At 38.3% G+C, this 22,489-nt stretch overlaps 2 protein-coding genes and 1 long non-coding RNA gene across 4 annotated transcripts in view; 2 read left to right on the top strand and 1 right to left on the bottom strand.

Annotated features, from left to right (window-relative positions):
• The first annotated feature begins 1,241 nt into the window (after window positions 1-1,241).
• LOC133240983 (uncharacterized) lies at window positions 1,242-7,517 on the top strand. The gene is made up of 3 exons (XR_009734457.1): window positions 1,242-1,258; window positions 6,091-6,136; window positions 7,296-7,517. It is a non-coding gene; the product is annotated as an uncharacterized LOC133240983 (long non-coding RNA).
• A 5,133-nt stretch (window positions 7,518-12,650) lies between these two features.
• Window positions 12,651-22,489, top strand: part of LOC133240982 (putative ankyrin repeat domain-containing protein 19) — a 33,636-nt gene continuing 23,797 nt past the window's right edge. Inside the window, exons 1-2 of the mRNA XM_061405951.1 lie at window positions 12,651-13,040; window positions 13,202-13,375. Coding sequence (XP_061261935.1) covers window positions 12,846-13,040; window positions 13,202-13,375 — 369 coding nt within the window. The 5' untranslated portion in view covers window positions 12,651-12,845. The remainder of the gene's footprint in view (window positions 13,041-13,201; window positions 13,376-22,489) is intronic.
• Window positions 14,660-15,502, bottom strand: LOC133240981 (tropomyosin alpha-3 chain-like). Of its 2 annotated transcripts, XM_061405950.1 has the most exons (2): window positions 15,321-15,388; window positions 14,660-15,186 (listed from the first exon to the last, which is right to left on the bottom strand). In XM_061405950.1, the coding sequence occupies exons 1-2, from the start codon at window positions 15,386-15,388 to the stop codon at window positions 14,706-14,708; spliced, it is 549 nt and encodes a 182-aa protein (XP_061261934.1). In that variant the 3' UTR covers window positions 14,660-14,705. The 2 variants fall into 2 exon arrangements, with proteins under 2 accessions (XP_061261934.1, XP_061261933.1); XM_061405949.1 differs by having other exon boundaries at window positions 14,660-15,502.

Genomic DNA, 22,489 nt, shown 5'->3' with positions numbered 1-22,489 from the left:
CAGCCATTAAAAAGAATACATTTGAATCAGTTCTAATGAGATGGATGAAACTGGAACCTATTATACAGAGTGAAGTAAGCCAGAAAGAAAAACACCAATACAGTATACTAACGCATATATATGGAATTTAGAAAGATGGTAACAATAACCCTGTATACGAGACAGCAAAAGAGACACCGATGTATAGATCAGTCTTATGGACTCTGTGGGAGAGGGTGAGGGTGGGGAGATTTGGGAGAATAGCATTGAAACATGTATAATATCATGTATGGAACGAGTCGCCAGTCCAGGTTCGATGCACAGTACTGGATGCTTGGGGCTGGTGCACTGGGACGACCCGGAGGGAGGGTGGGGGAGGGAGGAGGGAGGAGGGTTCAGGATGGGAAGCACAGGTATACCTGTGGCGGATTCATTTCGATATTTGGCAAAACTAATGCAATATTGTAAAGTTTAAAAATTAAAAAAAAAAAAAAAAACAGATGCTGACGTAGACCTTTCCTAGAAGTGAAGTAACATAAAGTAAACTTTGGAAAAGCAGGGGATACTTGTAATTGTTCTTGGGGTTGTTTTAGCTCTTTTCAATCACCCATTGACTTTCTTGTCCTCCCCTCTAGATTGTGACTCTAGAGGATTCCTCAGAGCCAAAAGCTTAATTTCTCCAAGGTCGTGAGTGAACGTGTATACAAGGGTGGTGAAAACAAATGCTTGAAAGTGGCTTTGTGGGATGGGGTGTTTCTTCATCCCTGAACTGTTTCCTGGAGGCAGGTGTGTCCCAGAGGGCAGCAGGTGTCACTGTGAGGCCACCTCCCTTTCTCTCTGATGTCCTTTCTCTCCTCTCCCAACTGTGACTTGTTATTTGAAAAGCCCTAGACACATGTGTACTTCCTTAGAACAAGGTTACAACTATCACTGTTTACAGGAGGTCTGCTCTGTGTTTTTAATGTTCAAACAGTTTATTGGGAATTCCATTTACTATATGGCAACTTTAAAAATGCAAATCATTAAGTTGATGTTTTCCATCTTCCCCAGGACACACGAGAGGCTGACAGTGATCAGCACCAAACTTGAGGTGGAGAAAGAGCAGAACAAATCTTTACTTAGCACTCTTAGCACGAGGCCAGTCCTGGAACCCCCTTGTGTTGGAAATTTCAATAATCCTTTAGTGCTCAATGGAAATATTACTCCAAGAACAAATGTAGGTTTCTCTACCTCAATTCCACACCCTTTGAATAACAGTATGAAGACTTACTTGACCAAGGTTAGCTCTATTATATTTTTTCCACTGGGTTTCAGATTTCTGATATGAATGATCCTTGTTTTTAATTTGGTGAACTTCTGAGTTGTTTATTTGACTTAATGCACATTAAGTAAAAGTCATAATTAGCTGTGCTAATAAAGGGGACAGAAATTTTATGATTTTTTTTTTGTCCCAGAGTTCTTGATTTTAAGAGATACTTAATAAATTATTAAAGTTCTTGAAAAGCTGCATTTAAATTATACTTTAGAAATGAAATCTTATTGCCTAGTATCCAAAAGTATTCTTTCAGATGTTTCACTTCCTTTCTAATTGATTTCAGTTGGCAATGTTTCATAATCATTTCCAAGCTCTGCTGTACCCAATGAAGTTTTTCTGCCTCTAAGCATAAGTGAATCACTGGCATCTAAACACTAACCACATATAGATGCTTTTTGTTTAAAGGAATCCTAGATAAATCATTTTTTTAATGAATTAAATAGACTTACAGTACTAAACCAAAACATTAATTTCTAGTTTTAGCTTAACATTTTTTGTCATTTTCTTACATAAATTTTGTCGTTTCTTACAAAAATGACATTTTTGTCATTTTCTTTAATTGCTATTTTATCTATAGCATTGTTTTTAAATAAAAAAAATCTTGCAGAGCATTTGTAGAATATTTCTAGATTTGTAGTTAATTCAAACATTTAAACATTATAAATGATGCTCACTTTATCTCTACCTTGACATCACCTGGATGAATGGTATCTAAGATAGCAATGATGGGGAGTCTTTAAATTGCAACCAGTTTTCACTGTTCAATCAGTGTGATTAAAATACCCATTTCAGTCAGTGCACACAGGTTTATAGTTTTAATGGTGTTTTCCTGATGTTTGTGATGCACGGAAAAGTAGCCCTTGTTAAATGCAGTCTCAACCTGTTTTCTCATTTGGCTTCTTGCCATCGTAGGAGAGCAATTAAGGTTTCTTTCACAGCACTGCATCTACATTGGGTCTTAGTACTTGAAAGCTGTGAAACTGGAGTACATGCTTTAGCTGTGCGGTCACAGTGGGCCTCCGAACACTTCATCCTAAGTCAGACACTTAAGAGGAGGAAGCAAATGCTTGACCCCCATCCCAGACACAGGCTGCCTACTGCACACCCAAGTTCATGGTGCTGTGGGCACATACATCTTTTCAAAGTAGAGATTTGGAACCAAGCAAGCACTTTGGGAGAAATTCCTTCTCCCAAACTCACTGGTTAGGTAAATCTCCTCACCTTTCATAAGGAGGATAGGAGTATAAGTCCTCACCTTGAAACTTTTCTCCTTCAAGTTCCCTGTCGTGTGTGTGTTTTTTTTTTAAATATGCTTTATAAATTAACTATATCAACTGACTGCTACATATAGGAGTTTGACATAATTTATTCTTGTTCTTGCCTTTAAAACATGATTTAGTTAGAAAGCTACTATGTCATGTCATGCCACAAGCATTATTGAACTATGTAAGAAGGTTTTACATATTCATTTTCTCTGTGCCAGGAGAAAATACAATCTCTTTAACAAGTGGTGTTCAGAAAACTGGTCAACCACTTGTAAAAGAATGAAACTAGAACACTTTCTAACACCATACACAAAATTAAACTCAGAATGGATTAAAGATCTAAATGTAAGACCAGAAATTATAAAACTCTTAGAGGAGAACATAGGCAAAACACTCTCTGACATATATCACAGCAGGATCCTCTATGACCTACCTCCCAGAATATTGGAAATAAAAGCAAAAATAAACAAATGGGATCCAATTAAAATTAAAAGCTTCTGCACAACAAAAGAAACTATAAGCAAGGTGAAAAGACAGCCTTCACAATGGCAGAAAATAATAACAAATGAAGCAACTGACAAACAACTAATCTCAAAAATATACAAGCAACTCCTGCAGCTCAATTCCAGAAAAATAAATGAGCCAATCCCTTGCATTCCTATACACTAATAATGAGAAAACTGAAAGAGAAATTAAGGAAACACTTCCATTCACCATCGCAACGGAAAGAATAAAATACTTAGGAATATATCTACCTAAAGAAACTAAAGACCTATATATAGAAAACTATAAAACACTGGTGAAAGAAATCAAAGAGGACACTAATAGATGGAGAAATATACCATGTTCATGGATTGGAAGAATCAATATAGTGAAAATGAGTATACTACCCAAAGCAATTTATAGATTCAATGCAATCCCTATCAAGCTACCAATGGTATTCTTCACAGAGCCAGAACAAATAATTTCACAATTTGTATGGAAATACAAAAAACCTCGAATAGCAAAGCTATCTTGAGAAAGAAGAATGGAACTGGAGGAATCAACCTACCTGACTTCAAGCTCTACTACAAAGCCACAGTCATCAAGACAGTATGGTACCGGCACAAAGACAGAAATATTGATCAATGGAACAAAATAGAAAGCTCAGAGATAAATCCATGCACCTATGGACACCTTATCTTTGACAAAGGAGGCAAGAATATACAATGGATTAAAGACAATCTCTTTAACAAGTGGTGCTGGGAAAACTGGTCAACCACTTGTAAAAGAATGAAACTAGAACACTTTATAACACCATACACAAAAATAAACTCAAAATGGATTAAAGATCTCAACATAAGACCAGAAACTATAAAACTCCTAGAGGAGAACATAGGCAAAACACTCTCCAACATACATCACAGCAGGATCCCCTATGACCCACCTCCCAGAATATTGGAAATAAAAGCAAAAATAAACAAATGGGACCTAATTAAACTTAAAAGCTTCTGCACAACAAAGGAAACTATAAGCAAGGTGAAAAGACAGCCTTCAGAATGGGAGAAAATAATAGCAAATGAAGCAATGGACAAACAACTCATCTCACAAATATACAAGCAACTCCTACAGCTCAACTCCAGAAAAATAAATGACCCAATCCAAAAATGGGCCAAAGAACTAAATAGACATTTCTCCAAAGAAGACATACAGATGGCTAACAAACACATGAAAAGATGCTCAACATCACTCATTATCAGAGAAATGCAAATCAAAACCACTATGAGGTACCATTTCATGCCAGTCAGAATGGCTGCGATCCAAAAGTTTACAAGCAATAAATGCTGGAGAGGGTGTGGAGAAAAGGGAACCCTCTTATACTGTTGGTGGGAATGCAAACTAGTACAGCCACTATGGAGAGCAGTGTGGAGATTCCTTAAAAAACTGGAAATAGAACTGCCTTATGACCCAGCAATCCCACTGCTGGGCATACACACTGAGGAAACCAGAAGGGAAAGAGACACGTGTACCCCAGTGTTCATCGCAGCACTGTTTATAATAGCCAGGACATGGAAGCAACCTAGATGCCCATCAGCAGATGAATGGATAAGAAAGCAGTGGTACATATACACAATGGAGTATTACTCAGCCACTAAAAAGAATACATTTGAATTAGTTCTAATGAGATGGATGAAACTGGAGCCTATTATACAGAGTGAAGTAAGCCAGAAAGAAAAACACCAATACAGTATACTAATGCATATATATGGAATTTAGAAAGATGGTAATGATAACCTTGTATGAGAGACAGCAAAAGAGACACAGATATATAGAACAGTCTTTTGGACTCTGTGGGGGGGTGGGGGTGGGCGGGGTGATGACTTGGGAGAATGGCATTGAAGCATGTATAATATCATGTAAGAAACGAATTGCCAGTCTAGGTTCTATGCAGGATACAGGATGCTTGGGGCTGGTGCACTGGGATGACCCAGGGGAATGGTATGGGGAGGGAGGTGGGTGGGGGCTTCAGGATGGGGAGCACATGCACACATGTGGAGGATTCATGTTGATGTATGGCAAAAAAAAAAAAAAATACAATATTGTAAAGTAATTAGCCTCCAATTAAAATTTTAAAAATCTATGTGTTTTTTCTTAGTCTGAGGAAGTAGCTGGCATAGGACTCTGGACTCAGTATGAAAGTCATTGGTTTTCTTACTTCTTTTGTAGAATTATGAACTTTGCCTAAATCATGACTCTCATACTTTACAAAAAGTTTTTTTTTTTTCCAAAGAAAACAACCTTTCTTTAAAAAAAAGAAAAAAACACTTTTGTGTGGAACCATATTATATAAAACGGAGACAAGTATAAAGCCGTTTAGTCAAAGGAGTGGCCAGAGGTCCTGCACTTGTGACTTCTCAGTTCCTCAACCCTGCAGTGACCCCTGTGGGACCTTCCCCTTCTCTGGGACATAGTTGGGAAACTAACAGTTATGTGTTAATCCTTCTCACTAAACACCTTTAGAATAAAAACTTGCTGGTACATTGTTTTCTTGTGTATAATTTTCTCACCTTTCTGTATTTTTGTTAAATGGAAAAGTTTAAAGAAAATTGCAGGTGTGTTCTCCTTAATAACATTCAACTCAAGCTACTTCCTCCACTTGAACAGGATCCTTACCTAGAAATCAAAATAAAAGTCTCAGAAGTATGTATTTAGGGCAGGAGCTGTTAGGGGCAGAAGATAGTAATCTTGTGGGTCATTCCTAGGATCATGGGTCATTCTCTAATTCTTTGAAATTATGTGTACTCGATAGACTGATATTTATTGTACTTTTTATCAGATTAATGTTCCATATATATGTTCTCTGTTATAAGTGGAATAAGTAGGAATGCATTTTCTTTTATTTATGTGATTATTTTTCTACTTAAGTAATCTTCAAGTTAGGTCTAGTCTCTAAAAGTATTATTTAAATGTCACATTTATTAAGCTGTATAACATTCCTATGATAATATCTCTTGCTTAACTTAAAGATAAATAATATTTGACTTATGTCAGATGTGGCAGGAGTTGGACGGGAGTATAACTAGAGAACTAAGAGAAGGTATGTTGCCAAAATGTATGAATTAAATTTAGATATTGATTTCTGAAATACACTGTAAACAATAAATGGCATCTCTTTCCATTGTTTGGATAAAAGATGCTATGTTAAATATTTTTTTCTTATACATAGCTAATGAAAAATGTGAAAGCATGAGCAGTCATAGTCAAAAATATTCTTCTTCCTCATTTATTCATCATGTTCCATAGTTTAAAAACAAATCTCAAAAGGTCTATGTATTTCTATTATTATTATTCTATTATTTCTGGCTGTATCCTTTCTCTATTACTGCCATCACTGTGGAACTGTCCATCTGCACCCTGACACCATTCTCAGAAAGCATGGAGTTCATCAATGTCTCAAGTGACTGGTAGTGGTTAAGGCTAGAACACCCAGACTCAAGCAGTCATGTTTGCATAGCTGTCACTTGGTGGGTGACTTTATAATTTCTGTGTCATTGACTTTGTCACTAGTTTATCTCTTGCCCTCAGGAAAAGCTCCAAACACCTGCATCAATTTGGGTCCTTCCAAAGTACTTGGCCTTATCTCTTTAGCACCTTACTCTGCCCCTTAGCTGTGCATCTAACCAGCCAGACTGTATAGGATCCCACAGATTTGTTTCCTCACCTCTGGTCTTTGTACGTGCTTCTCCCCTCTGACTCATACTTTTACCTGTCCTTCAGGTAGCTACTTCCATAGCACCTCCACCAAAAAGGTGGTAGTATTGACACAAAGCCGGCTGTCCCTTCTGAGTGTTCCTTGTGCCATCTTGTATACCTGTCTTAGTATTTATGACTCCATATAGAACTTGTCTGTTCATCTATTTTTACAGTTTATGGCATTATCATTTCTCAGGGTGACTGTGTCACATTCATTTTGTAATTCCAGTGTTTGTCACAGCACCTTAGCAGATAGTTATTGAGCAAATGATTGAAGAATGAGAAAGCCAGAAGCTCTGATACTCAGCCACATGTGGGACCATGGGTTGATTATATAATTGTAATCTTGTATTTTGTTTTCTGTCATTTATAGATATGTTTCATTTTTCAGAGCACTTAGAAATATCTCAGGTTTTTTTTTTTTTTGTTTGTTTGTTTGTTTTTCCTAATACTGAGTTAACTCAAGTATTTTAAATAAAGAATGTAATTCTTTTTCTTTCCAGCTGCTGCTGAATTTGAATCTGAGTCCTATGGATTGTCTCCTCTAGGAGCTACAGATGGGTCAAATCTGTCTCAGGACCTGCTTTTGAAAACATCACAAGAATATGTACAGATTTTGAAGAAAAAAATATATGATCTGAAAGATAAATAGTAAAAATTTCCCTTCTGGACTGTTTCCATGACATTTTAGTTGTTTCTCATTAAACATGATGAGAAAATCTTTATTAAAGGGAAATATTTTTGTGTGTTGAAAATTTATATGGTATTTAAAAAATACTATTTTTAAGTAGTATGAATACTACTTTTAAACAGTAGTATCTAAGTACTTTTGGTACTAAGTATTTTCTCTGCAGCTAACTTAAGCGATTTAAAAACCAGCACTGTTAAGTTTTCTATATTCAAAGTGAAAATGTTAGTCACTCAGTCGTGTCCAACTCTGCGACCAGTGGACTGGAACCCTCCAGCCTCCTCTGTCCTCCACTATCTTGTGGGGTTAGCTCAAATTCATGCCCATTGATTTGGTGATGTTATCCAACCCTCTCATCCTCTGTTGTCCCCTTTCTCCTCCTGCCTTCCATCTTTCCCAGCATAAGGGTCTTTTCTGATGAGTCAGCTCTTCCCATCAAGTGGCTAAAGTACTGGGGCTTCAGCCTCAACATCAGTCCTTCCAATGGATATTCAGGATTGATCTCCTTTAGGATTGACTGGTTTAATCTCCTTGCAGCCCAAGGACTCTCAAGAGTCTACTTCCAACAACAGAGTTCAAAAGCATTAGTTCTTCGGCAGTTAGCCTTCTTTATTGTACAACTCTCATATCCATACATGACTACTAGAAAATAGTGTATATATGTTATTCCCAATCTCCTAATTTGTCCTTCCCCTCATGTTTCCCCTTTTATAATCATAATTTGATTTTGAGATATTTTGAGTTGGTTTCTGTTGTGTAAATAAGTTTATTTTTATTAAATTCCACATGGAAGTGATGTGATACTTGTTTTTCTCTGTCTGAGTTACTTCACTTAGTATTGTAATTTTGAGATCCATCTGTGTTGCTGCAAATGCCATTATTTCTTTTTATGGCCAACTAATATTCCATTTTCATTGTGTGTGTGTGTGTGTGTGTGTGTGTGTGTGTATACCACATCTTCTTTTCCATTCTTCTGTTGATGGACATTTAGGTTGCTTCAGTGTCTTGGCTATTGCAAATAGTTCTGCAGTGAACATTATGGTGCATGTACCTTTTTGAATTATGGTTTTCTCCAAATATATGCCCAGGACTGAGATTGCTGAATCATATGGCAACTCTATATTTAGTTTTTTATAGCAATCTTTATAGAGTTTTCTACAGTGGGTGTACCTAGTTGCATTCCATAAGCAGTGTAGAAGGATTCCTTTTTCTCCACACTCTCTCCAGCATTTATTGTTTGTATATTTTTTGATGGTGGCTATTTTGATTGGTGTGAAATGATACGTTATTATAGTATTTCAGCATTTCTATAGTAATTAGTGATATGGAGCATCCTTTCTGAGCATCCCTCATGTGCTTTTTGGTCGTCTGTAGGTGTTCCTTACAGAAATGTGTATTTAGATCTTATACTCATTTTTTGACCAGGTTGTTTGCTTTTTGATATTGAGCTATCTGAGCTGTTTGAATATGTTGGAGATTAATCCCTTGTCAATTGCATCACTTGCAAATATTCTGTGGGTTGTCGTCTGTCTTGTTTATGATTTCCTGCACTGTGCAAAAGCTTTTAAGTTGAATTATATCCCATTTGCTTATTTCTGTTTTTATTTTCATTACTCTAAGAGGTGGATGAAAAAAGATCCTGCTGTAATTTATGTCAGAGTGTGTTCTGCCTATATTCTCCACTGAGTTTTACAGGACCTGTCTTATACTTAGGTGTTTAGTCCATTTTGAGTTTATTTTTGTGTATGATGTTAGGGAGTGTTCTAATTTCCTTCTTATACATGTAGCTGTTGAGTTTTCTCAGCACCACTTATTGAAGGGGCTGTCTTCTCTCCTTTGTGTAGTCCTGCCTCCTTTATCCTAGATTAATTGACCACAGGTACATAGGTTTCTCTCTGGACTTTCTTCTTGTTCCATTGACCATTCAATATGTTTCTGTTTTTGTGCTAGTACTGTGTTTTGATTACTGAAGCTTGCAGAGTAGTCTGAAGTCAGGGTACCTGATTCTGTCGGCTCTTGCTTTTCTTTTTATTTTATTTTATTTTTAAACTTTACATAATTGTATTAGTTTTGCCAAATATCAAAATGAATCCATCACAGTTATACATGTGCTCCCCGTCCTGAACCCTCCTCCCTCCCCATACCATCCCTCTGGGTCATCCCAGTGCACTAGCCCCAAGCATTGAGCTTTTCTTTCTCAAGATTGCTTTGTCTATTTGGGGTCTTTCATTTCCATACACACTGTAAAAATTTTTGTTCTAGTGGTGTGAAAAATGCCATTGATAATTTGATAGAAATTCCACTGAATCTGTAGATTGCTTTGGATACTATAGTTATTTTGACAGTTATACAGTTATAATGTCACTTTCATTTCTGTATTTCAGTTTCCTCTCTTTCCTTCTTAATTTAGGTAAGGGTTTATTGATATTGTTTATTTCTTTCAGGAAATGAACTTATAGTTCTTGCATATGAGCACTGGGCTGGCTCGCCAGGCCTCTGTGAGCATGGGCAATGTGTTTAGAGGTGTTGCTTAGCAACGATCATTCTGCGATGAAAGATTCCAAACTGTTGAGCTTCCCAGCTGGGAGGTTGTGGTGGGATGGCTCTGGCTTACCTGTAGTGCTCGTGTTGGGTTTAGGGGGCTGTGAAGAGCTGAGGGAGAGGTGAGGTGTGTTTGGAGTCTGTAGGCTCTGTGATGAAGATTTTTGGCTTCAGGAGTAAGAAGGGTGTGCCAACCTTTGGCTCCTCCATCAACCCGGTGAGAGACAGAGATCATGGAATCAACGTCCAGCCCGGGAACCTCATCTGAGACAAAGACCTCAGAAAGATCCACAAAGCTGCCATTGTGGGTAACATAGCCAAAGTGCAGCATGTTCTGTTGTTTGGAAAAAATGACCTGAACGACAGGGACAAGATGAACAGGTAAGCAGGGTGGAAGGGCCTGGCAGAGATCCCTCCTGTGAGTTTCCCTTCCAAGGCTCCTGGATACCTTCCTGGGATCCAGCACCCCACAGACTTTATAGGCAGCAAAAAGCCTTCGCTGGTTTTGGACCCACTTATAATTCCCCTTATACAGCTTTACTGATAGTTTTGAAGTCATTACCTGAATGTTGGTAATCACAGAAATGAAATGAAACATGAATAGCATCTGTTTTTCCTTTCTTCCTCCTACTTTTTCTTTGCATGGGTTAGCATGGTGTACTCATGAGTAACAGCTCTCAAGTTACATAGCCTTCAAGAAATCTTCTGAACATTCTGGCTCTCACATTTTTTCTCATGCGATTTATGAAAGCACTTCTTCATGGATCATCTGTTGTGGATCATGGCAGTGGCCAGATTTCTGATGTTGTCAATATCTTATTTTTAATGTATACATTTTTTATACCATAAGGTTATATATTACAGAAAACTGCATAGTTGAGCAAAGTAATTCCCATGCCAAATCAACTTCTGGATTAAAAATTCTTCAGATACAATTCAATATCCATTTTATATTAGTGTACACTTAGGTATATGTGTTCTTTGCTGAAGGACCATAGAAGACAGCTTTGAAGTAGGAAGCTGGCTGTGTCCTTGAATAGGAAGACATTTTCTTAGGATGTATGGTCTTTCTGTATTTAAAGCAAATCAACATTTCATGGTTTTAAAGATTTTGGATTACATATGCTGTCTTTAATTGTTGTGATGAAATTAAAAGTTTTGTATAGTAGAGGAAGATTTGCCCTTCTAGATGTCAAAATGTGCTATAAGTGCCTATAAAGTGTTTGTTTACTAACAACTGAAAAGATAGATAAATGAATGGAACAGAATGCCCAAACACCCAAATGTATGTAAAACTTTAGAACTTGAAAATGATGACTTTTTCTATTAGAAATGATAAACTGTGTGTAGATGGTGGAGAAATAACCTGGTAAAAGAGAAAAGTAACTCAATTTTTATCTCACCAAAAAGTTTCAGATAGAGTATGGATCAAACATTTCAAATATGCACAGTGAGAAAAGTACCAGAATAAAACTCAGATTCCTATTTATACAATTTTATCTGCTGACAGAGACGTTCTGTTTTTCCTATTTCTACTGTTTCTTAACCTTAATTTTTTTAATTGGAGAATAATTGCTTTACAATGTTGTGTTGTTTTCTGCTGTATAACATCATAAATCCGTTGTCAGTATACATATATTCCCTTCTTTGTGAGCCTCCCTCCCACCCCAAAGACCTTTCTAAGAATGGTTTCAAAAGTAAGAATTCTGGAGTTTCCTGGATTTCGGCATCAAAAAAAAAAAAACAAAAAAAGAAAAGGAAAAAAAAAGAAAATCTGGATGTTGATTTAACATTTTAACAACATAAAAAATTTAAAACTCTCTATAGATCAAGCTGTCTATAGGCAAGTCGGATTAGCAGACAAGGCTTGTCTTTTTGGCACTAATAGGAATGTGGCATGGATAAAAATGATTTCTCACTTCCAATTTTTATTTAGAATTTTTTTGAGGATTGATATTTTCTGACGACTTTCAGCCTTTTCAGAAGTCAAGGGAATCTAGGAAGTTCCTTGGTCATCCAGTGGTTAAGACTCACTGCTGTGGGCCCAGAGTTCGATACCTGGTGGGGGAACTAAAATCTTGCCAGCTACTGGGATGTATTGTACAACATGGGGAATATAGCAAATATCATATAATAACTTTAAATGGAGTATGACCTATAAAAATTGTGAATCACTATGTTGTGTACCTGTAACATATAAGTAATGTGCATCATCTGTATTTTAATTAAAAAGAAGCAACCTTAGACAAAAAGACCTTATGGTAATTAGATCAACAGGAAAAATGAGAAATGAGCAAACAAAAATGCTACCAATTATAGTTGTACAGATATTGTAAATTACAAATTTCATTCCAATGTCAGAGACGTTAAAATGTCAGAAAATGAAGGTATTAGAATCATTGAAGCACAGTGTTGTCTCTAATCCTCAAAATGTATCTGCAAAGGAGGTATGATATCCTTTGACTTCATTGAGATGTTGTCCTTGTAAAATAGTAGTAATAGTAATAAGTATGATTATATTACCTAACAGGTACTGAGCTGTTACCTGTGCTAGGAATGGTTGTAAACTCTTTGCATGAATCTCATTTAAGCATCGCAGTGCTGTCCTGTGAGAGGCACAGAGAGGCTGAGCGACAGCTAAGTGACAGAGTGAAAGTCAAATTCAAACCCAAGTTGAGCTGAATCTCAAGGTCATGGTCATTCTATTCAAGTAAATTGTTCTTTCATTATTGTGTTAAGAAGAGCTAATGCTAATATATAATGTTCTTTCTCCAGAAGGAAACAAAATATTTGTTTTAGAGCCATAGGAATAGCATGCTATTGAATGTTTTCAATCACAGGAACAATTGTTTGTTTTGAAACAGTAACACTAAAGTTTCCTGAAAACTCCTCTTGCTTTCATAAGACTGCCCTCCACGTGGCCTGTGCCAATGGCCATTCAGCAGTGGTCACTCTGCTCCTGGAGAGAAAATGCCTGCATAACCTATGTGACAATGAAAACAGGACAGCACTGATGAAGGTACGGGGCAGTGAACCGTGTCCACACGAGGTGGATGTGATTTAACTACTGACACTAAAAGTGAATTCATCTCATTAAATGTAGCAAACTGGTGAAGCTTGTGGACTGTTTACTTTGAATTCCTAGAATTTACACTCTGTTTCTTGGTGCAACACTGACAGGCCATAGAATGCCAAGAAGAGGAGTGTGCGACTCTTCTGCTGGAGCATGGTGCTGACCCAAATGTCATGGACGTCTGTGGGAACACTGCTCTCCACTACGCTGTCTTTTGCCAGAATATATCACTTGCAGCAAAGCTGCTTTCCTGCAACACCAATATAGAAGCCAGGAACAAGGTATATCTCAACTAACTTTATTTACAAAATATTTGCAAAGCATTTTTTTTTTTTTTGGAGGTATTGGTTCTTTATTTCAAAAAGACATTTATCAATTTTCAGTATCAAAATGGTTACACTATTGGGTTTTTTTTTCTCCCAGTTGGTCCCCAAAGAGACACCAAAGGAGAGAACATTTTAAGCCAATTAAGCTGCAGGATGCACACCTAACAGACCTCACTGAAACCTCATCAAAAAAGGGGGATTGGGTAGGGAAAGAAACTTTAAAAGATCAGCACACTGCTAGCCCACAGACTGTAGAGAGCTCTTACAGGCAGAGGGGTGACCAGTGTGCCTCAACCCCAAAGAAGCAAAGTTCCAAAATAATATAAAATTTTAAAAGTTTTGTACATATGCTTTTCAAGATTTCTCCAGCACTAACCGATACAAAGCACAATGAGATGGCACTTTTAGAGACAGCAGCTTCAGACCCAGAAAAGGATGATGAGATGAGATTCATATGGCTAAATCAGTGGCAAAACATAATTTTCTTTCCTTTCTTTCAAGGAGGCAGGAGAGCAAATAAGTGGTCACTTCAACATAAGAGGCACATGATCCATTCTGTGAGCAGTTGGGAACAGGGTAGAGCTAGGACAAGGATTTGGCCTCAGAGGTTTCACCATCTTAATTGTTTGGTCGCTTCTGATGAAAAAAGAAAAAAGAAAAAAAAAAAAAGGTTGTCCAAAGATACTGTAAAGCTGAAAACCTGAACAGCACTTTTTTTTTTTTTTTTGGTAACTCCTCCTGGAATGATCTTTCTGGTTTGGCAGGTACTTTTTACAGGGCAATGAGGTTTCCTCAAATGGAGCCTTTCTCTGGACTGCTAGGCTCTCAGTAAGGCAGGCCCAAACCTTTTCCCTTTCTCTCTGGAGAAGGCAATATGCATTAAGCTGAAATGTTACCTTCCAAAAGTGAGAAAGAGATTAGACTGCTGCTTCAGAACTATGGAATTATCTGGAATGTTTTTTTACAAATGGTTGTTACATCAACAACAAAAAAGGTAATTACAAAATGTGTACATCACAACATGCTTTTAAAGACACTTTGCATTGTGCTCACATTCCGTTAAACGTTGTTCCCAAAGGTGCTCAGCCTCTAGCCCAACTGGAATCTCTGGGGAGAGGCAGAGACAGTTTGGCGAAAAGGACACAGGAGTAGGGGGTGGGAGAGGTGGCGAAAGGAGAAAGCAGCCTTCCAGTTAAAGATCAGCCCTCAGTTTAAATAAAGGTCAGCTTCAGAGTCGGGGTCGGGGTGAGAGGGAGGAGCAGCGGCAGGGCGGGGCTGGGGTGCTCTACATCTCATTCAGGTCAAGCAGAGTCTGGTCCAGCATCCTTTGTGTACAGAGGTGCTCCTCTTTGGTGCATTTCAGTTTATCTTCCAAATCATCAATTGTCTTTTCCAGCTTGGCTACCGATCTCTCAGCAAATTCAGCACGGGTCTCTGCCTCCTTGAGTTTATCGGTAAGAATCTTTATCTCTTCCTTATATTTGTCTTCTTTTTGAGAGTACTTTTCTTCAGCAGCACTCAGACACTTCAGGTTCTGGTCCATCAGTTTGATTTGCTCATTCATCTCTCGGCAACGGGACTCTGCCAGCTCGGCTCGCTCCTCTGTGCGCTCCAAGTCTCCCTCAATAATCACCAACTTGCGAGCCACCTCTTCATACTTCCTGTCTGCCTCTTCTGCAATGTGCTTAGCTTCTTTGAGTTGGATTTCCTGGAGTTCCATTTTTTCTTCATCTTTTAAGGCTCGGTTTTCAATAACCTTCATACCTCTCTCACTCTCATCAGCAGCTTTCTCAGCTTCCTCCAGCTTTTGCAGGGCAGTGGCCAGGCGCTCTTGAGCTCGGTCCAGCTCCTCTTCGACCAGCTGGATCCTACGGTTCAAGGAGGCCACCTCAGCCTCAGCCTGTTCTCGGGCCCGTCTTTCTCCCTCCACTTCCCGCTGGAGGCGCTCGGCCCTCTCCTGTGCATCATCGGCCTGCTGCTGCAGAACCTGGATCTTGCGCTTCACCGCCTCGATGGTGGTGATCCCGGCCATGGTCCCCACCCAGCTCCTGCTTGCCTACGGGTTCCTGCCTCCTCCGCTCGGCATTCTGCAAAGCATTTTTTTAAACTAGAAGTGTTTTATTTCTAACTATGTAAATAGGTAAACTGAATAGTGTCCATCAAGCCCTGTTACCATGGAAACAACTCCAAAGCCACTGCAGGGGGTGGGGGAAAATGTTGGAGCCCACAGAGAGGGCAAAGCTCTGTCTCCCAGCCAACCATCTATCCCAGAAGGAAGATTTCTCATCAGAACGTGCCTGGGAGTGGGTGGTAGGCTCAGAGCCCACAAATGATGAAGGCCTGGGGGGAATGAAGTGATGTGAGGAGTGGCTGCTTCCAGGGGCTCAGGGAATGGGTGCCCCTGGGAGTGGGTGGGAGGAGGAAGGAGACCCAATGCCCATGAGGGGGAGCCGGGTGAGTGCAAATGGGCCTGGGAGGCAGCAGGCCTGGACCCCTGAGCCCTGCAGGACCCCGGTTCTGAGATCTGGCCAAGAGGGTCAGGTCATGTTTGACTCCCAGCAAGGGCGTTCACTTGTGCTGGTGACTGCTTGGTTTGCGATGTACACCTCGGGGTCTCCCACGCTCAGCCCCAGGAGCTCCTTGGTGGGGTTGCAGCTGTGCATGTGGAGCTGGTGATGGCGAAGCCACACCTCCTGCTTTCTCCAGGACACACGTGAAGTCCTGCAGCTGCAGCCCCGCCAGGAACTCCCTTCACTCTCACAGGTGGGCTCAGTTTTCCATCTTTGGAAGCTCCAGCCTTCCCTGAGTGAAAGTATTTTGAAGGAACCAAATTGTCTACGATTTCACTTTAAATCATGATATTTCTCAAGGATTAGAGAGTAAAGCATTCCTTTATGTGTTTATGGTTGTTACTCGTTGTAACACTGCACTTGTTAAAGGTAAAATAGTGAAGTTGCTCAGTCGTGTCCGACTCTTTGCAACCCCATGTACAGTAGCCAACCAGGCTCCTCCATCCATGGGATTTTCCAGGCAAGAATACTGGAGTGGGTTGCCATTTCCTTCTCCAGGGGATCTTCCCAACCCAGGGATCGAACCCGGGTCTCCCGCATTGTAGGCAGACACTTTACCATCTGAGCCACCAGGGAAGTCCTGTTAAAGGTAAAACATTTTCCAAATATTTTCCCCCACTTAAGTTTTTTTTTTTTTTTTGTAATCAGTCTAAAATAACACAGTAAAGCAAAATTTGCCTCAGTAGACTTTGTCTTAAAATTCAAACATAAAGAAAGCATTTTACAACATATTAGAAATCTTGCTGCTGTTCACAAATTCCCATTTTATGAAAATTGGTTTATATAAGCACAGTTTCTCTCTCATTGTCCAAGTCTTAAGAGGGTAAAAGGAAAGGAAAAGGAGCAAGCAAGTGAAAAATGCAAGTCAAGCTGGAATTTTGTCAGTTGGGAAATGCCAAGACGAGGATTTATTTTTTTTAAATATTTATTTATTTGGCTGATCTGGGCTTCGTTTCAGCATGTAGGATATAGTTTCCTGACCAGGGGTCGAACCCAGGCCCTCTTTCCTGGGAGCACTGAGACCCAGTCACAGGACCACCACGGAAGTCCCGAGATTTTGGTTTGTGCTTTTTATTCCCTTCAGTTTATATATTTCTTATATGCTTTTCAGTTTTCAGGGATAATAGTTGTCATTTTGAAAAAGATTGTGAGTGAACTGTAAACTTGCCTAGGTGCCAGTTTTAAGAAGACTCTGATGAAACCAGACTGACAGTCAACAGGTGGTGATTAAGTGTGAATTAAGAGGGAAGAGCAAATAACTACCTGCTAATATCCTATTCTGGCAGAAATATCCACTTAGATAAGAGTCTAGACTCTGCTCTCCAATCTAGAATGTCTTGATGGGAAGGAAGTAAGTGGTTTATAAATAATGAGATCAGGTTGCCTTTTGGGTTTACTAGTCCCTGTTCTACCACTGTTTACCCAGGAAACCTTAAAAAATTGCAGCTTTGATGACTCTTGCCTCTTAGACTTTTCTTTTTTATTCAAACCTTCATGTAAGAGAAGGAATTAGCTGTGTGAGTAAGAGATGAGACAAGTGGTTGCTGCACTAATTCTCAGCTATATTCTGCTGGTGAATCACAATTATTTGGGAAAACTTATTTTAAAAATGTATAAGCCTAGGGTGTTCCCTGTAAATTTTGACTGAGTAAATCAAGGAACGCTTGGACGTGTGTATTTAGAAATATTCCCTTGAGATTCTGATCCAATCCTTGATGAATAACGATGGAGTGAATACATGTAATTTCTTTTTTTTAAAATTTTATTTTATTTTTAAACTTTATAATATTGTATTTGTTTTGCCAAATATCGAAATGAATCCGCCACAGGTATACATGTGTTCCCCATCCTGAACACTTCTCCCTCCTCCCTCCCCATACCATCCCTCTGGGTCGTCCCAGTGCACCAGCCCCAAGCATCCAGTATCATGCATCGAACCTGGACTGGCGACTCATTCCATATATGATATTATACGTATTTCAATGCCATTCTCCCAAATCATCCCACCCTCACCCTCTCCCACAGAGTCCAAAAGACTGTTCTATATATCTGTGTCTCTTTTGCTGTCTCGTACACAGGATTAATGTTACCATCTTTTTAAATTCCATATATATGGGTTAGAATACTGTATTGGTGTTTTTCTTTCTGGCTTACTTCACTCTGTATAATAGGCTCCAGTTTCATCCATCTCATTAGAACTAATTCAAATGTATTCTTTTTAATGGCTGAGTAATACTCCATTGTGTATATGTACCACTGCTTTCTTATCCATTCATCTGTTGATGGACATCTAGGTTGCTTCCATGTCCCGGCTATTATAAACAGTGCTGCAATGAACATTGGAGTACACGTGTCTCTTTCAATTCTGTATGCCCAGCAGTGGGATTGCCGGATCATAAGGCAGTTCTATTTTCAGTTTTTTAAGGAATCTCCACACTGTTCTCCATAGTGGCTGTACTAGTTTGCATTCCCACCAACAGTGTAAGAGGGTTCCCTTTTCTCCACACCCTCTCCAGCATTTATTACTTGTAGACTTATGGATCGCAGCCATGCTGACTGGCATGAAATGGTACCTCATAGTGGTTTTGATTTGCATTTCTCTGATAATGAGTGATGTTGAGCATCTTTTCATGTGTTTGTTAGCCATCTGTATGTCTTCTTTGGAGAAATGTCTATTTAGTTCTTTGGCCCATTTTTGGATTGGGTCATTTATTTTTCTAGAATTGAGCTGTAGAAGTTGCTTATATATTTTTGAGATTAGTTGTTTGTCAGTTGCTTCATTTGCTATTATTTTCTCCCATTCTGAAGGCTGTCTTTTCACCTTGCTTATAGTTTCCTTTGTTATGCAGAAGCTTTTAAGTTTAATTAAGTCCCATTTGTTTATTTTTGCTTTTATTTCCAATATTCTGGGAGGTGGGTCATAGAGGATCCTGCTGTGATGTATGTCGGAGAGTGTTTTGCCTATGTTCTCCTCTAGGAGTTTTATAGTTTCTGGTCTTACATTGAGATCTTTAATCCATTTTGAGTTTATTTTTGTGTATGGTGTTAGAAAGTGCTCTAGTTTCATTCTTTTACAAGTGGTTGACCAGTTTTCCCAGCACCACTTGTTAAAGAGATTGTCTTTAATCCATTGTATATTCTTGCCTCCTTTGTCAAAGATAAGGTGTCCATATGTGCATGGATTTATCTCTGGGCTTTCTAGTTTGTTCCATTGATCTATATTTCTGTCTTTGTGCCAGTACCATACTGTCTTGATGACTGTGGCTTTGTAGTAGAGCCTGAAGTCAGGCAGGTTGATTCCTCCAGTTCCATTTTTCTTTCTCAAGATTACTTTGGCTATTCGAGGTTTTTTGTATTTCCATACAAATTGTGAAATTATTTGTTCTAGCTCTGTGAAGAATACCGTTGGTAGCTTGATAGGGATCGCATTGAATATATAAATTGTTTTGGGTAGTATACTCACTTTCACTATATTGATTCTTCCAATCCATGAACATGGTATATTTCTCCATCTATTAGTGTCCTCTTTGATTTCTTTCACCAGTGTTTTATAGTTTTCTATATATAGGTCTTTAGTTTCTTTAGGTAGATATATTCCTAAGTATTTTATTCTTTTGGTTGCAATGGTGAATGGAGTTGTTTCCTTAATTTCTCTTTCTGTTTTCTCATTATTAGTTTATAGGAATGCAAGAGATTTCTCTGTGTTAATTTTATATCCTACAACTTCACTATATTCATTGATTAATTCTAGTAATTTTCTGGTGGAGTCTTTAGGGTTTTCTATGTAGAGGATCATGTCATCTGCAAACAGTGAGAGTTTTACTTCTTCTTTTCCAATTTGGATTCCTTTTATTTCTTTTTCTGCTTTGATTGCTATGGCCAAAACTTCCAGAACTATGTTGAATAGTAATGGTGAAAGTGGGCACCCTTGTCTTGTTCCTGACTTTAGAGGAAATGCTTTCAATTTTTCACCATTGAGGATAATGTTTGCTGTGGGTTTGTCATATATAGCTTTTATTATGTTGAGGTATGTTCCTTCTATTCCTGCTTTCTGGAGGAAATTTATCATAAATGGATGTTGAATTTTGTCAAAGGCTTTCTCTGCATCTATTGAGATAATCATATGGTTTTTATTTTTCAATTTTTTAATGTGATGTATTACATTAATTTGTGGATATTGAAGAATCCTTGCATCCCTGGGATAAAGCCCACTTGGTCATGGTGTATGATCTTTTTAATGTGTTGTTGGATACTGATTGCTAAAATTTTGTTAAGGATTTTTGCATCTATGTTCATCAGTGATATTGGCCTCTAGTTTGTGTGTGTGTGTGTGTGTGTGGCATCTTTGTCAAGTTTTCATATTAGGGTGATGGTGGCCTTATAGAATGAGTTTGGAAGTTTACTTTCCTCTGCAATTTTCTGGAAGGGTTTGAGTAGGATAGGTGTTAGCTCTTCTCTAAATTTTTGGTAGAATTCAGCTGTGAAGCCATCTGGACCTGGGCTTTTGTTTGCTGGAAGATTTCTGATTACAGTTTCAATTTCCGTGCTTGTGATGGGTCTGTTAAGATTTTCTATTTCTTCCTGGTCCAGTTTTGGAAAGTTGTACTTTTCTAAGAATTTGTCCATTTCTTCCACGTTGACCATTTTATTGGCATATAATTGCTGATAGTCTCTTGTGATCCTTTGTATTTCTGTGTTGTCTGTTGTGATCTCTCCATTTTCATTTCTAATTTTATTGATTTGATTTTTCTCCCTTTGTTTCTTGATGAATCTGGCTAATGGTTTGTCAATTTTATTTATCCTTTCAAAGAATCAGCTTTTGGCTTTGTTGATTTTTGTTATGGTCTCTTTTGTTTCTTTTGCATTTATTTCTGCCCTATTTTTTAAGATTTCTTTCCTTCTACTAACCCTGGGGTTCTTCATTTTTTCCTTTTCTAGTTGCTTTAGGTGTAGATTTAGGTTATTTATTTGACATTTTTCTTCTTTCTTGAGGTATGCCTGTATTGCTATGAACTTTCCCCTTAGGACTGCTTTTACAGTGTCCCACAGGTTTTGGGTTGTTTTGTTTTCATTTTCATTCGTTTCTATGCAAATTTTGATTTCTTTTTTGATTTCTTCTGTGATTTGTTGGTTATTTAGCAGCGTGTTGTTCAGCCTCCATATGTTGGAATTTTTAATAGTTTTTCTCCTGTAATTGAGATCTAATCTTACTGCATTGTGGTCAGAAAAGATGCTTGGAATGATTTCAAATTTTTTGAATTTACCAAGGCTAGATTTATGCCCTAGGATGTGATCTATCCTGGAGAAGGTTCCATGTGCACTTGAGAAAAAGGTGAAATTCATTGTTTTGGGATGAAATGTCTTATAGATATCAATTAGGTCTAACTGGCCTATTGTATCGTTTAAAGTTTGTGTTTCCTTGTTAATTTTCTGTTTAGTTGATCTATCCATAGGTGTGAATGGGGGTATTAACGTCTCCCACTATTATTGTGTTATTGTTAATTTCTCCTTTCATACTTGTTAGCATTTGTCTTACATATTGCGGTGCTCCCGTGTTGGGTGCATATATATTTATAATTGTTATATCTTCTTCTTGAATTGATCCTTTGATCATTATGTAGTGACCGTCTTTGTCTCTCTTCACAGCCTTTGTTTTAAAGTCTATTTTATCTGATATGAGTATTGCTACTCCTGCTTTCTTTTGGTCCCTATTTGCATGGAAAATCTTTTTCCAGCCCTTCACTTTCAGTCTGTATGTGTCCCCTGTTTTGAGGTGGGTCTCTTGTAGACAACATATGTAGGGGTCTTGTTTTTGTATCCATTCAGCCAGTCTTTGTCTTTTGGTTGGGGCATTCAACCCATTTACATTTAAGGTAATTACTGATAAGTATGATCCTGTTGCCATTTACTTTATTGTTTTGGGTTTGAATTTATACACCGTTTTTGTGTTTCCTGTCTAGAGAATATCCTTTAGTATTTGTTGGAGAGCTGGTTTGGTGGTGCTGAATTCTCACAGCTTTTGCTTGTCTGTAAAGCTTTTGATTTCTCCTTCATATTGAATGAGATCCTTGCTGGGTACAATAATCTGGGCTGTAGGTTATTTTCTTTCATCACTTTAAGTATGTCCTGCCATTCCCTCCTGGCTTGAAGAATTTCTGTTGAAAGATCAGCTGTTATCCTAATGGGAATTCCCTTGTGTGTTATTTGTTGTTTTCCCCTTGCTGCTTTTAATATTTGTTCTTTGTGTTTGATCTTTGTTAATTTGATTAATATGTGTCTTGGGGTGTTTCGCCTTGGGTTTATCCTGTTTGGGACTCTCTGTGTTTCTTGGACTTGGGTGATTATTTCCTTCCCCATTTTAGGGAAGTTTTCACCTATTATCTCCTCAAGTATTTTCTCATGGTCTTTCTTTTTGTCTTCTTCTTCTGGGACCCCTATGATTCGAATGTTGTAGCATTTAATATTGTCCTGGAGGTCTCTGAGATTGTCCTCATTTCTT

Source organism: Bos javanicus, chromosome 29, assembly GCF_032452875.1.
Source record: "Bos javanicus breed banteng chromosome 29, ARS-OSU_banteng_1.0, whole genome shotgun sequence".
Classification (NCBI taxonomy): domain Eukaryota; kingdom Metazoa; phylum Chordata; class Mammalia; order Artiodactyla; family Bovidae; genus Bos; species Bos javanicus.
Note: the sequence above shows the minus strand (reverse complement) of the source record. Positions and strands in the feature narration are given on the sequence as shown.

Coding starts and splice junctions, on each gene's coding strand:
- LOC133240981 (XM_061405949.1), bottom strand. CDS start 15,452: ATGGCCGGGATCACCACCATCGAGGCGGTGAAGCGCAAGATCCAGGTT.